Source organism: Molothrus ater, chromosome 3 (genome assembly GCF_012460135.2).
Source record: "Molothrus ater isolate BHLD 08-10-18 breed brown headed cowbird chromosome 3, BPBGC_Mater_1.1, whole genome shotgun sequence".
Classification (NCBI taxonomy): Eukaryota; Metazoa; Chordata; class Aves; order Passeriformes; family Icteridae; genus Molothrus; species Molothrus ater.
In genome coordinates this window covers 98,871,265-98,886,564 of record NC_050480.2, presented here as the reverse complement: position 1 = coordinate 98,886,564, position 15,300 = coordinate 98,871,265, and the positions used below count along the sequence as shown (strand labels likewise).

Here is a 15,300-nt window from a genome sequence, read left to right as displayed (position 1 = left end):
CATTAATTCCTTAGGACACCAAAACACCCTTTAAGCATGATGCTTTGGTTGTGTGGTTTGAATTTATTTCAGCTTTTGCAGAAAATCTCACATGGGGAATTTTTGTAACCAGTTCCATTGTTCCCAGAGCTTTACTAGTATTTTATTGCAGAGGTACAAGATGTGTTCTGTGTAAAGCACCCACTGTGGACCTTTGCAGTTATGAAATAGGGACTCGCCTTATATTTCCTGCCTGTGCATGTTTGGCTCCAGGCTCTCAGAAAGGAGCAGTGAGCTTTGTGTAGCAGTCCTGTTGCTTCTTTCTTGTGTTTCTGTTGTGTTTATAAATGCTGTAGTATAACTCTGCTGAGACCATCAGAAGTAATTGTGCCCTAACATTACCTTTCTCGTTTTTGCAATTTGCTGGAATATGAATCTGAAAAGATTGAGATATTGACAAAACATGAAGGAACCTCTGCCTTTCTAATTAAAATTATGAAGTAAATGGGCAGATGCTGTTTGCTAGTGACAAGTAATACTATTAATGTACTTGCAGCTCAGAAAAAGAAAATTCAAAAGGAGAAAATATTTTTCATCCCAAACTATTTTAAAAACCAGTTTATTCAAATCTAGCAAACATCATCATAGGCTTTTTCTCAATCTGATGGACCTCTAAAAGTTCTCAGACTCATTTTGTATCAAAATATTTTCTTCAGCAGAATGTAATCCTGACATATTTTGAGTAGGGAGGGACAGAACATACAGTTATTTCTTCTTTTGTTTCAAAAGTCTGCTGTTAATAAGAGCTTTCATCTCTGAGGTAACAGTAATTTTTGAATACCATACCTGCATCAAGCCACCTGGAACATTGATTTACCTGTTCTGGAGAATGAGAGTTGCTCTAAGCACATCATGTAGTGTTTATAGGGTTCCACCAAGTAGGTAAGTCAGCAGATAGCAGATAGCCTGAGTGGGGACATACCTAAGTTAGGTATAATTTTGCTTAGAATCACCTTATGGAAGAGATCTGTAAGGTATTAGGTTAAAGAAATAGGGTTTGCAGGTCAGCATATTTAGCTCTTAAATATCTTGCTGAAATGATCAGGTTTTCATTAATTACTTTTAAGTCAGGTCTGTCTTCTGTGAAATTCAAAACCTAGGAATTCAGTAAATAATTTTTTAGTGTTACCAAAGAACTTCTACTTTCTTTAATAGACTTACAGTCTTTCTGGATTTTCTTCATCTGGACTATTTGTTAAAGTACATATCTTGAATATAGTTTATATAAGTATAAAACAAAATGAAAGAAGAATAAAAATTGAACAAAAAACCCCAAACAAAAAACACACACGAAAACCAACAAGCAATCCCTGCCCCCCCACCCCCAACCCTTCAAAAAATATGAAAGGGGAAAGAGAATGGAAATGGACATCACAAGAGATCTTCCTGCATCATTTGAAAGCTGTTCCTTGGTGCTAGGTTCATTATTTGTAAAAAATAATTCCTACCACATAAGTCTCCTGAAGTAATTGGTTTTTAGCCTGTGAAACTTTGGAATTCCACATCATTCCCAAATTCTTGAACTGGAAATTGTACCTATCAGTGTAATTAGGTGTTCATTATACCTGATGAAGTTTTCAAAATGCTTCCACAAAATAGAAATCATGCTTTTATTTTAGACCAGATGATCTTTACAGTGAAAGTACAATCTGTATTAAAGTTGATTCTGCTTTTAAAATAATGCAGTTAAGTGAGTTGAAGGGTGTCCATTAAAAGATAGTCATTTTGGTATTAGAAGCATTCTTTAAATAACTTAGCTCTGAATAAAATGGCAGAGTAGCGTAAAAGTGTGTACCACGTTTAAACAAAAACAGTCACTGCAAGCTAGACTGGTGGTTTTGGAAGCCAAACTCCTGACCCCATATTCACCAGTAAAGAGAATGAAAAGCAGCTTTCTAGAAATAATTTAGTAATAATGGTCTAAGGAATGAGATGTAAGATACCAACTAATTTAGAATAGGTTGATATACCCCTTGTGTTTGTCAGAACATTTAAAGACCTCATACTGCTGTGGACGATTGCAGCTGCTGATGTGTTTGTGATGAATGATGACAATCATATTTGTAGGAAAGCAAGGATAATATCTTGCAAGAAAATTTTCAAGTATTTCCAAACAAATTTACTGTTTCTGAGAATTGCTGGACTTTTGGTTTTGTTTTTTAACATTCATAAGAACATTGATAGTAATCTGAAAAGAAGCTTGGTAGGATTTGGAAGCAAGTTACACAAACACAGTGAGGTTTGATAGTCTCTTGGACTGTTGTAAAAAGCAAAAGGAAAAAAAAAACCTCTTGGGAAGACCATACCATGTCGTAAGGCTGGAGATGGATGTAAAGCACCAAAGAAAATCACTTACTAGGTAAGAATAAATAATTGAGATGCACAGATCAAAGCAATTATGATATATCCTGCTGAATGTGCTGTATCTTCTCTCATAGTCATCTTTCACAGTTTTCACTGACTTTTATCTTACTTTGTTTTCAGGTTTATGGTAGGTTGTGGTAGATGTGATGATTGGTTTCATGGTGATTGTGTTGGGCTGAGCCTTTCTCAAGCACAGCAGATGGGTGAAGAAGATAAAGAGTATGTGTGTGTGAAATGCTGTGCTGAAGAAGACAAAAAAATGGAGTGCTTTGATCAAAATGTACCAGATAGTCAAGTGAAACTTGAGCATAAAGAAGAAAAAGCAATTGAGTGTGAAAAACTGGGGGTGTCAAAGCAAACACCTACTTGTAATCTAAATACAGCAACTGAAAAAACAAAGCAAACGGAGGACACTGGGAAGCACAAAGTCAAAATCTTCAGACGGGTGAGTCTTATTTAATGTTTTAAGTTCTCTTAATTTCTGAGGTTAGAACGTTTCTGCCTGTGCCGTTGCCAATTAATAGACCATGTTTCAGACATCTTTGTGAATCTAATTTAAATTATTTGCAAAGTTACTTCATCTTCTAGGTGGCTTGACTCTTTCAAGAGGGTATTGCTAAACTTTTTTATATTGAGCAGGGATAAGTTAATGTCATATGCATATAGAACATCCTGAGTTGGAAGGGACACATAAAGATCATTCAAGTCCTACTCCTGTATGTGTATATAAACCTATATATACAGATGTACAAAGAAATGGTGAAGAACCTAGTGCATTTTTCTTTCGGATTTCTAATAGGACATTTGTCAATTTGCTATGTGTTATGAGCTGCAGAAAAACAACAGGAAACAATATAGCAACAGTATTTTAGTTTTTGATTGGTTTTATTTCAGATTGTATATAGAAAGGAATGCCTAGTGCTTTGATTGGAGGTTTTCTACTTTTTGTCTAATTTTAGTAACCAAAGGATAATTTACAACGATTATTGAGACAATTCTTCAGTTTGTTAGTATATAATGTCATATTCATGATAACATAATCATCAGTAAGCCTGTCTTATTTCTGAGTAGTAGTATTGAAATTCTGGAATGTAAACTGTTCTTTTTAATTTTAATTTACATATGCTTTCTAAACATCCCTGACCTTTGTGGCTAAAACTGCTTAAGGGATGTTCATCGGTATCCCTGACTTTTTAAAATAACTGCAAATTTAGTGGTTGTCAACACAGAGCTTAAATGCAAATTGTCTGTGTTGTATCTTGAGCCAATATTTAAAGGAGATTGTTAAGCAATGCTTGGCAGTAATTTGGGATATTGTTCAGTAATTCTTTAGAAAATTATATGGTGACACATACATCCAGGGGATACATTGTACAGTGTAAAAAGGAAAAAATGGGAAAAACACGTGGTAATTATGTAGAGGTTGATTGTAGCATTCAGTAGATGCTAACATGTGTAAATGTTTCTTTCAGGAATCTGGGGATGGGAAGAATCTACCAGAGTCCAGAGACTCAGATACTAAAAAAGGGCAGCATGTTCCTACTCGGAAGGGATCACAAACTACTGCAATTCCTCGGCGGTCCCCTGAAGATAAAAATGAAAAAATAAGTAAAGAATCTCTTAGTACAATGGAAAGGTCCACAAAATCAGGTACCAAGGCTTGGGAATGTCCTCCATGCTGCAGTTCACATCAGTGTACAGTGAAGGATGATACCTTTCTTCATAGCATCAGTTTTTCAAATCATGTTCCATAGTGGAAGAGCTGTTTGTTTCCGTAACATTTATGATCTTTATTTCTCAATTTTTTTCAGTTTTATTTAGTAGGTAGATGTGTCCTAGATAGATGTATGTTTCTGTTTCAATAGTAGAGGATACTCACATGATCAAAAGTGTGAGAAAAAGTACACAGACATCTCTATTAAAATTTATTTTATATTGTATGACACTTTAAAATACTCTTTCATAAAATACTATGAAATGCTTTATATGCATAGAACTGGTTTAATTGTTGTATAAATTATATTTTGACTTACTCATGTCTTTTGATAATACTTAACAACTTCACAATCTTGTCAACTCATTTCAGAGGGGACATTATATTACTTGCTGAGTCATCAGATTTTCATCTAAACTTCATTTGAAAGGTTGAAGGGACATATTTACCCTCCAGCAACATTTCTCCTCTCCCTAGCTCCCTTCAAGGAAGCATTTTTCTTCTAAGGTCATTATAATGTGAAGTTGTTGTTATTTGGGACTGAAATATCAGCAGCAAAGCTAGTGAGATTTTGTGTGAGAACTGTGTCTTTATTCTGAAACTCAAGCTTTGAATTTTTGTCTAAAAATACATAACTTAGCTCTTCTGGTCTTTTGCCAGTGCTGGTGCATTCTAGAAATCTTTATCAATCTTCAATATATTCTTTTTTTTTCTGACTATAAAATGAAAAAATTAATTTTACTCAGTTCCCGTTTCTTCCCTAAATTGAAGGGTGCTGCTCAAAATTTGTGACATGTTCACATGCTGACACAAATGAGCATTCAGTTGACTCTCTGAAAATTAGTAATTTTTCTTTAATGAGGTTTCTTTAATAATTCAAATAATGGTTTTATCTGTTATTTGAATTATTTATGACACAAACCTTACAATGACCTTGAATGTTACTTGAATCAGAAGATGAGATTATTATAGTTGAAATAATTTTGATGGCTAACAGATGCAGAAATGCTAAGTTTAATGTAAAATGGTATTTTAAAGTAAAGCTTATTATGCTTATATATGCTTCATAGTATATTATTTCTTAGTTTGTTCATTGAAAAATGAATCTATGCTGTTACAAAAATTTAGAGTCAAAAATCATACTTAAGATCAAGCTAATGAGCACTGGTCATCTTAATTTGGTGCAGATGAAAATACTGCAAATCAAAGGGCAAACCCCCTGTTTCTGCTAAGGAAGTTTTTGTTCTGGGTTAATCTAAGTAACATAAAATCCAAACCAAAGAAGAAAAAAACCCCAACCAAACACAAACCATCCATCCTAGGGGTCTAGTCCTTCTTCTTGAGGATCAATTCTTAGCAGTTTAAAAATAAAATTTCATTAAAATAATTCCATCAGCAGCAAAAATTTCTAAATAAACCTACTTGATTATTTTACAGTTTTTAACTGTGTTTTGGTAGGTGTGCATGAGAAACAAGAAATTAAGAAAAAGAAAAATGAGAAGGGATCCAGTAGTGCAACACACCTGCCAGCTGTGCCAGCTTCCAAGCCATCTGCTGATCAGATAAGACAAAGCGTTAAGCAGTCTCTTAAGGAAATTCTTATGAAAAGGTAAAGATATATCAAGAAATGAAATTATTTATTTGTATTTATAAATATTTTCCTTTGGAAGGCAAAGGAAAAACTGTTAATTATTTGGATGCATTTTGTAATTTTTGCTATTGTGTCCTCTTATAGATTGACAGACTCCAGTTTAAAGATTCCTGAGGAGCGAGCAGCAAAAGTTGCCACAAGGATTGAAAGAGAGTTATATTCTTTTTTTCGAGACACTGACGCGAAGTATAAGAACAAATACAGAAGTTTAATGTTCAATCTGAAAGATCCTAAAAATAATGTATGTGTGATTTGTCTGTTATCCTTTGCAGAAGTCCTTGATTTGCTGTAGATTTAAGGAACAATCTTCAATCTAGAAACATTATCAATCCTCCTGCAGTTTAACTGGTTTGGGTTTTTTTTGGGTTTCCTTGGTTTTTTTGATGTTGTTTGTTCCTGGGCAATGAGTGTCCTCTGTGTTCTTCCCCATCATCAATTCTCCAACTCCTTGCTCCTAGTGTACAGTTTTTTGTTTGGTTTCAAGCTGTAGTAGATATAGTTGGCCAAGTTTGTGTTTCTCTTTACCACTGATATGTTATTTAGATATTTCTGTCCCCCCCATAATTCTTTGCTGTTTACTACACCTACTCTTTTTCTGTTCAAGATCTCCTTCCTGTGCTTTTTCACACCCAGATTTCTCAAGCTTGGTCTTCACTCTCTATTCTGCTTTCTGTGAGCCCATTATTTAACATCATTCCTCCTCAGCTTCTGTCTTTTGTTCTTTATCAGTTATTCTGATCAAGTCACTTTGTTTATAGTTTTTTGCTGTTACAGTGAGCCAATTGTAAGAACTTCTATCTTAACTTTCATCTAACAGTAAACTTCTGTTTGCTCATACTGCTAAAGTAGTTGGTTGTCTTTTTTTTACCCTAGGACTTAATTTACGCAAGAAGCATAGATATCCTCTTTGATGGCATCTTCTCTTTGTTGTGTAATGCAGAGGATTTGCACCTTTAAAAACAAAAACTGTGAAATGTCTGAGTTACTGCTGCAGTGGGCATAAAGTCTTTCTCTTTTGAAACAGCAGCTAATTATATGTTTAATCATTAAGGGTATGTGTAGATACATTGTTATGTAGAATAAATGGAGCTCTGGAATTAAGCTTTTTATGTTATAAGATCTAGTACTGCTTCCTGGAGTGGAGATAATTACAAACCCAGTCCATTTAGCTGTACAGAGCATGTTGTATGTTACTTCTCTGATTTATTTCCTGCTGTGAGCTATTTTTGTCTTGATAGCAACAGTTACTTTTCTTCTTTCTTCTAGATACTATTTAAGAAAGTACTGAAAGGAGAGGTTACTCCAGATCATCTAATAAAAATGAGCCCAGAAGAATTGGCTTCCAAAGAGCTGGCTGCTTGGAGACAGAGAGAAAACAGACATGTGAGATTTGTCAACTTACGTTGTTTATTTGACAGCCTAAGCATGTGTAACTTCTGTTTGCAGGTTAAGTGTATGCCGAAAGAACAGAATGGATGTTGCAACCAAGCAGGAGGATCTCTGTAATTCATTAAGTACTCAAAACCCAAAGATGTTGTCAGGACAGAAGTAAAAGGAGTGTAGTCAGTTTCTGAGGGGAGGCAACCATGCACTTTCCTTTGCCTTGCAACTTTGTTGCTGCTGGCTTTTCTTTCTGTCTCAAAGAAGGCTTCTTTGTCCTTATTTTCCACAAGAATTTAAAGTTGTTGCTGGAGCTTTACAAACAAGAGTTTCTTAAACGGGGAGAAACAGATACTGGACAAACCAAACGGGAGCAAACTGGTGTTGTTTCTAACTTACTGCTGAAGTGTTACAAATTAGTCCCCAAGAAGTAAATCCAGAGCTGAAAACCTGATTTGCCAGTTGGAAAATCAGCCTAAAGGGACAACGAACAACAACAACAATAAAAAACAGACAGCAAAAGAAACCCAAGTGTAGGAAGTTTACTAGGTTAGTTTAGGCATGACTTCTCAAAGCAGAGCGTCACTCTGTGTACTGTGCTGAGAGTTTAGAAGGAGAAACAGGAATAAGAGGTTCTGTGTTTTTATAAAAAATTCCTTTTTGTTAGACATTGCTCCATTTATTGGGCATTTAGTCTGATGATAACTGCAGCTGCTTAGAAATGGCCATTAAAAATTTTCTAATTTACAAAGTCTGGATTTATGTTGACAGGATCTTTGGTATTTATATTCCATATCATAAAATCTAAAAGCACATTGTTTGGGTAGTGTAAATTCATCTGTGTGCTCGGAATTAATGTTTGGTAATAACTAATTTAGTGGAGTGGGATGCAGTGTGCTTTGCAATAGTAGTAATTCCTGTGTTTTTTCCTTGTCATTGCACGTTGTGGCTAGATTTGTTTATGAATCATGATAACTTTTTGCTACTTTCTGTGGAAAAACACTTGCTGATTATCTTGTTTCAAGGGACTAGAAAGAATGAAAAGTTTGTGTATTCTGTAGCTATCCAAAGCCCATCTTTTGTAGTGAAACTTTTTTACATTTTTTTTTATAAACATCAGAGAAATTCTAAAAACAGACCATGCAAAATAAAATTCCACTGCTATGAGAAATATCTTCCCAAAAAAGAGTATGCTGCTCAAAAAATTGCTGAAGGGTCCTAATTATTCCAGAGAAATGCTTCAAAATTTTTAGAAACATGTAAAATAAATAGCGATGTACCACTTGACTGTATTTTTCATGTTACTATTTAGCAAGGCATTGAGACTGCTACTTAATAATTTTTTTTTTCAATATCACCAGGATGTTCATAAGTATTGTTGGTATTTTTCAGACAGATAAAGCAATCATAGACTGCTTGTTCCCTTAGTAAATTAGGCTTGGGAATATTTGGCACAGCCAACACAACCTCGTCCTGGTGTAAGAAATGGAAATGTGCTTTAAGAGGCAATATTAGAAATAATGGTTTATATTTTATTTTATTGCAAGAAAGCAAAGCAGAAGTGCTATTGGAATTAGCATCTCCATTATTTTAAAAAATACCTTTAAGTTTTTTCTTGAGATGAAGCATTAGGTTTATGTACTAAAAACAAAATGCTGAAAAATGATACAAATTGGCATATATTTATATCCTACATTGTCGCTATTATCATGGGAAAATAATGGATGTATTTCTTTCTTTAGCTCTTGGGAAATCAGAATTACCAGTATTTTAATTCAGTGTTGAAGGTTTGCTTTATAACTTATTTAAATGCATGCCTGGTAAGTCCTTGCTGTTACACTGTAGGAGAAGTTAGACAGGCTGCTTCCATGTTTCCTTTATGAAACTACTTGACACTTGCAAAATAAGAATGCATTACTTTTCTTCCTAGAGGGTTCCCTAATTGCAATACCGTTATCTCTTATATTTTTGAATTTCCAAATTTTACTCTATGGGAGTAATTACACATAACTACTTGTTTTCACAGACAATTGAAATGATTGAGAAAGAGCAGAGGGAGGTTGAAAGAAGACCTATTACAAAAATTACTCACAAAGGAGAAATAGAAATTGAAAGTGAGACACCAATGAAAGAACAAGAGGAAGTAATGGAAATTCAGGTAGGAAAGAAAGCATGGCACTACAGTGTGTTTAGTACATAGGCAATATGGTTGTGAGGTGTTTTGTTTATGATTCTGTTGTTCAAGTTTATAATTATCTGATAGTTTTTCTTTTATCTTTACTGACTTCTTGGCCTGGTGATTTTGTTGGTTTCTTTCCTTCAATGTTGTGTCTGTGACTGTACGATGAATTCTGGCAGTAGTAGAAATTAGAAAATATTCTAAATGGTACCTTAATATATTTGAGAATTAGTTATTGTAATGAATTTGAAGATTTTTTTTGATAGAATTTTTCTCTGTACAGCTGAAGGAAGAGCTTTATGTCTGAAGGGAGGAAAATGCCATAAAACTTTTAAACAATATTAGGAATATTAACAGAGGGATTAAAAAAGCCTAACTGAAATGTGTTTGACTTTTCTTAGGAACCTAATACGAAGTTGTTTGAGAAGTCAGAAGAAGCTGAAAAGGATAAAGAAATAAATGAATCTGCATCTCCGGACACTACAAGTCAACATAAAAATCATCTCTTTGATCTTAACTGCAAAATCTGCATAGGTAATTTGGGAAAGAACATGAAAATAAATAGATGGCACTTCTATAATTTTCAGTCATAAATCTCAATATACCTCAAGAATTTAAATAAATATGGGTTTTTACTTAGTTTGCTGACAAGTTGTGGCAGGAATGTTTTGCTTCATCATTTACAAAAGAGACTATTAAAACGGTAGTCTATTGGCATAAACTTGTCTTCTTTTAAAAAAACAGCTTCAGAGAGTGCAATCCCTATGGTGGATGTACATACTACTGTTGATTCCTCATTTTTTTATCCTATGCCATCGCAGTGCCAAAAATTATGTTTAGTACTGTGTAAACATATACAATGTAATAATTTATGCAGGGTAAAATATGTGTAAATATGTATCCTATCCCACTTCAGTGGCAATATGTAGTATTTTTGGTGTGTCTTCCTTGTGTTCAGAGGAAGTTCAGAGGAGGTCCTCTTTTTGTTTCTCTAATAAAAAATGAAACCCCTTGTGCTTTCTTTCCTGCAGGCCGAATGGCACCACCTACTGATGATGTGTCAGGGAAGAAGGTGAAGGTGTCTGTCGGGGTTGCACGGAAGCAGTCCGACAATGAAGCAGAGAGCATTGCAGATGCACTCTCCTCCACATCAAGTATTTTAGCTTCAGAATTACTGGAAGATGATAAGCAAGACTCATCAAAGTCATTCACACCTCTCCCAAAGTAATACAAGCTGTAGAAACAGTATTTTTAAATGAAAGACGTTATTAATGTTGTTAAGCTATTATGTCTAAAGCTACTTTATTAATGGTGTTTCATTAATCCATTTGGGTACTTGAAGTCGTACACAGTTTTAGAATGGAGTTCTCTGCTGGAGTAAATGCCGTTCATTTATATACATAACAGTACATATATTGTGATTTCAAACTTCTAATTACCACATAGTTTACTTTTCCCAAAAAGCCAATATTTTCTGGTGCAGCAAGGTTTAAAAAGAGTTCATATTACAAAAAAATCAGTATATAAATTTCATATTGTCTTTTGCTGTTAAGACACATAGTGTACATATTGTGCTGCATTTAAATAAGCGTGTCTTTATATAAGTATATATATAAATTTGGGGAGTTTGATACTGCTCTAAACAGAGCATTTACACTGATAATTCAGGCTAGTTTGAAATTGCGAAGTAGTGCTTTTCTAGAACTGGCAGGTAACAGCATAACAGCAGCTTGTTTGATGTTTTGCTGTATTTGCTGTCAGCTCTCTCTTCATTTTCTTCCACACTCTGCTACTCACTAAAAAGGAAATTGCAGTTTATGAGGCTGTTTCTTTTTCGTGTGAGGGAGGCTTTTCGAGAAAAACATCCACTCCCAATTATTTAGAATTAACCAGAGTTCATACTGAAATTTTGCCTTTATCAGGACAGTGTGATCTTTTACCAAGGATAGTGAACTTTGGTTTTTGAATAGCTTACAGCAAGTTCAAGGTAATTTCCAGTGTCAACAGAAATAAACATAGGTTACAGTGTTACTGCAACAGCACAACATGTGGTACTGATGGGCAGCTTAAAACTGTTAATAGCATGCCGAGAATATTTTGATAGCAACACGTTGGGAAATGTTGAAATGTGTAGTCTTTTTCATAAGGAAACTCTCAGGTTGAAAAACACTCTCCTGTGAAATTATTTAAGTCTTCCCTTCTGCTTTGTTGACAAAACTGAGGCTTTTTTTCAAAGGCAGGAAAAACAGTTTTTTACAGGTGGAATTAGGAGGAGGCACTCACAGAAAGTGTGGAAGTGGTGCATAGATGAGAAGACATGAGGAGCCAGCTTGTGATACAAAGAGAGAGTAGGGTGACACAGGCATGCAGGTGGTGGACAGACACTGGTGGCACAAAATGTAGGAGTTAGGAAAGCAGTATAGGCCAGCAGGCAGTGTGTTTTCATCTTTTACCTGTGGCAGGGGAACATCTCTCTGGCTCTGCAGCACCTGTGTGCGTTTGTGTCCTCTTCAGTATAGAGAATTATAGATAATTCTCAGAATAAACAACTTCTCTGTTTTTAAAAATATTGACTAGGGAATTAATATGCTGCTCATCTGGCTATTCCTGTACCATAGAGCTACTCCAATGGAAGATAAGAAATGTGGTTGTCTGCCTGTCTTTTTTCTTTAACCCTTCAGTATGCTTAACTGAAAAAGAAAATTCTTTATAATACTACATTTCTGTGATAAAGAAAAATTAGGATTTACCCTGTCTTGCATGATGTATCATGTTGTAAACTGAGTGGGTTTTTCGTTTGTCCTTTATTTTAGGTCAGAAACGCCTGGTACTGTGGAATGTGAAAGTCTGTTTCTGGCACGCCTGAATTTCATCTGGAAGGGCTTTATCAATATGCCTTCAGTAGCAAAATTTGTTATTAAGGCTTATCCAGTTTCTGGCTCCTTTGAGTATTTAACAGAGGTAATTATATTTATTGAAAAGAATGAATGAACAATTCTTTTATTAATTTTACCAGCTTACTTACCTTGTAGGCTATAATTAGTATAATGATGGAAGACAGTGAGGCATGATTATTTTACTGAATGAAGTATTAGTGGGAGGACATTGATTAAGGTCTGTATTTGTAAGTCAAGCATTATTCATTACATGAACCTCTTGTTCATCTTCCCAGCTATAACAAAAACTTGCGTAACGGAGTTTTTTTGTTGTTTTTTTTTTGCCCATCTGGTGGCAGTTCTGGTCCTAACTTTGCATTGTGACTCAATTGTCCCTGAAAAAAAAGTTCATGTAACATTCTCTTCTGTGTCTGAAAGACTGGAAAAGCATGTAACTGCTTATAATAGTTGTCTTTGTGTCACAAAATAAAGATCAGAGAGCTCATAAGGCACAATTTTCCTTCTTGAGAGCTGCACAGGATGCATCAGCCTTCTAATTAAAAGAACTTAGGTCTTCTGTTAATAAGATGGTCTTTACTTTGCTGTAGATCTTCAGGGAAGTGCAGGCCATGCAGTAATCCTTAATACTAAAGGATTGTTATATGAGTATCATACACTTTTCAAAGCTCTTCTATTTTATTCCAAAAGAATTATTTTTCTGAAAGTCTGTTTATTTTGCTTGGGAACAGTGAACTAAGTAGTATCCAAGAATTTACATATTTATATACATGCACATGTAGGTTATATTTTCCCCTCATGATGAACATTTTGAAAATTTATTATGAACATAGATGGGGAGCTCTCATTGTGGTGTGATGTGATGGATAGCTTGAGTGTTCCCAGAGCACAGTACAGTTATGTTTGCCATTAATGTTACCAGAAAGGATAAATTTTGCAAGGTTTAGATGAACATTATTGAATGATAACTAATTTATTACGTATTGGTAACTTCATACTGAAAATCTAAAATGTCCAAAATTTAATTTTGTTCTTCCGTTGTAACTTCTACTGATATTTTTAAATTACAACTTAAGAAATAAAAGAACTAAGTATGTTTTGAATTTAATGAAACAGATACTGGATGAAGGACATAGCACAAGATTTATTTGGATTCACGTTTCTGTTGTCCTTTCTCATAGGATTTACCTGATAGTATTCAAGTAGGTGGCAGGATATCTCCCCACACTGTCTGGGATTATGTAGAAAAAATCAAAGCTTCAGGGACCAAGGTAAGAATTTTACCTAGTAAAGACTTACTGTTTAATATGCATCTTAGTCATCCTAAAGATACTTAGTTTATTTCTCTTTGAAACATTTGCAAAATATGTGAACGTTAGGAATATCTCATGGTTATGTTGAATGGGATGAGTGGCAGCTGCTGGCTTTTTTTTGTTTCCTACCTAACCTTAAACTGTCATCTGCTGTTTGAGAATACCTGTCTTTGTTTTTCACAGTAACTCATCAGAAATGTTAGGATACCACTCCACATCTCAATTTTTTCAGTAGTGTTACATTGTGCAAAACCATCTCAGTGGCTCTTTGCTGGACTTGTCCCACTGTGTTCCAGTTGTCCTTATGCTGGGGAGCCAAAAACTTGAAAGTCCTTTCCAGGTGGTGTCTCACAATTGCTGGATAGAAAGAAATAGCCATTTCCCTTGGTGTGCTGACTGCTGTGATTCTGACACCCGGATGGCAGTAGGCCTTCTTGGTATGGATGCATCACCAGTTCATACTGGGCTTGTCCACCAGGATCCCCACATCATTTTATGCCAAGCTGTTTTCCAGCCAGTCAGTCCCCCAGCCAGTTCTGGTGCATAGGGTTACTTCAGCTCAAAGTGCAAGATTTTGCATTTTGCCTTTGCTGACATTGACAAAGTTTAGCCTGTTATTTCAGCCTGCTTAGGTGCCATCTCAGTTTTGCAGAGGCTCTTCTGTCCAATCTTCCAGTCTGTTCAGACAGCATCAGCTCCTGAGCTGGGCTTTGGGCATAATTCTGGGATCTGAATACTCATCTTCCACTATTATTAATGGACATCTTGGACACAACAGACTACAAAACACAGCTTTCTAGTAATGTTAAGGGTAGAGAGTGGAGTAATTAATTGGAAGCTGGCAAGCTTCCCTGAAACTTGTTATTCAGCTGTCTGTTAAAATATTGGCTCTTTTGTCATGTACTTCAATTAATTTTTTCATACTAAGTGCTTTCTATTTGTTTTATCTAGCTCTGAATTATTTTGGCCCTGTTTCTGCTCCTTCTGTCTCTTCTGTTCTCTGCCATTTTGGCATAGCTTTTTCTCCTCAGCACCTTTCTTTTAAATAAAGAGCAGTCAGTAAAAAAATAACATTTCACAGAAAAATATTCTTGACCATCTTTTTCCCTCTCATTCTGTGAACAGGAGATCTGCGTGGTTCGCTTTACCCCGGTAACCGAAGAAGATCAGATCTCCTATGCATTGCTGTTCGCCTATTTCAGCAGTAGAAAACGTTATGGTGTAGCGGCCAATAATATGAAGCAAGTGAAAGATTTGTACCTCATCCCTTTAGGTTCCTCAGATAAAGTCCCTCATCACCTTGTGCCTTTTGATGGGCCTGGTAAGTACAGCTTGGAATTTGGAATTTTATTATCATAACGCTACCTGAAGAAGTTGGCAATAAGAGGAAATGAAATTTTAAAATGCTATTTTATTCAAATATGAAATGAGTTTTCTATAGTATTATTATAATAGTTTCCTTGAAAAGATAATTATTTCCCCTTGCTAGATTATTGTGATACTTCAAAGATGAAAATATTAGTGTTTAACAACCTTGTTTTATGTCTGCTACCTTCTTTCTCTAACACAGGAGGCTTTGTAGGTTTCAATATCAGTAAACTGAGTCACACAAGTAGACTGTGGTAGAAGGCATAAGTTCCAAATTGATACTCTCAATTTAAAATAGTATTTTTCATTATTTTAATTGTTTTTATCTTTTTTCTCAAGTATTCCAAAGTTCCTTACAAAAAAATACATTGAAAGTTTAAAACATAGATGGGCAAGGA

The 15,300-nt window shown here is 35.0% G+C and overlaps 1 protein-coding gene across 5 annotated transcripts in view; it reads left to right on the top strand.

The window, feature by feature from the left end:
* Nucleotides 1-15,300, top strand: part of PHF3 (PHD finger protein 3) — a 52,690-nt gene that overhangs the window by 32,407 nt on the left and 4,983 nt on the right. For all 5 annotated transcript variants that reach the window (XM_036380363.2, XM_036380359.2, XM_036380360.2 and 2 more), the window contains 11 exons: nucleotides 2,524-2,848; nucleotides 3,876-4,053; nucleotides 5,576-5,726; nucleotides 5,853-6,009; nucleotides 7,035-7,151; nucleotides 9,175-9,306; nucleotides 9,729-9,861; nucleotides 10,359-10,551; nucleotides 12,141-12,288; nucleotides 13,403-13,492; nucleotides 14,660-14,855. In XM_036380363.2, the coding sequence (XP_036236256.1) occupies nucleotides 2,524-2,848; nucleotides 3,876-4,053; nucleotides 5,576-5,726; nucleotides 5,853-6,009; nucleotides 7,035-7,151; nucleotides 9,175-9,306; nucleotides 9,729-9,861; nucleotides 10,359-10,551; nucleotides 12,141-12,288; nucleotides 13,403-13,492; nucleotides 14,660-14,855 (1,820 nt within the window). The remainder of the gene's footprint in view (nucleotides 1-2,523; nucleotides 2,849-3,875; nucleotides 4,054-5,575; nucleotides 5,727-5,852; nucleotides 6,010-7,034; nucleotides 7,152-9,174; nucleotides 9,307-9,728; nucleotides 9,862-10,358; nucleotides 10,552-12,140; nucleotides 12,289-13,402; nucleotides 13,493-14,659; nucleotides 14,856-15,300) is intronic.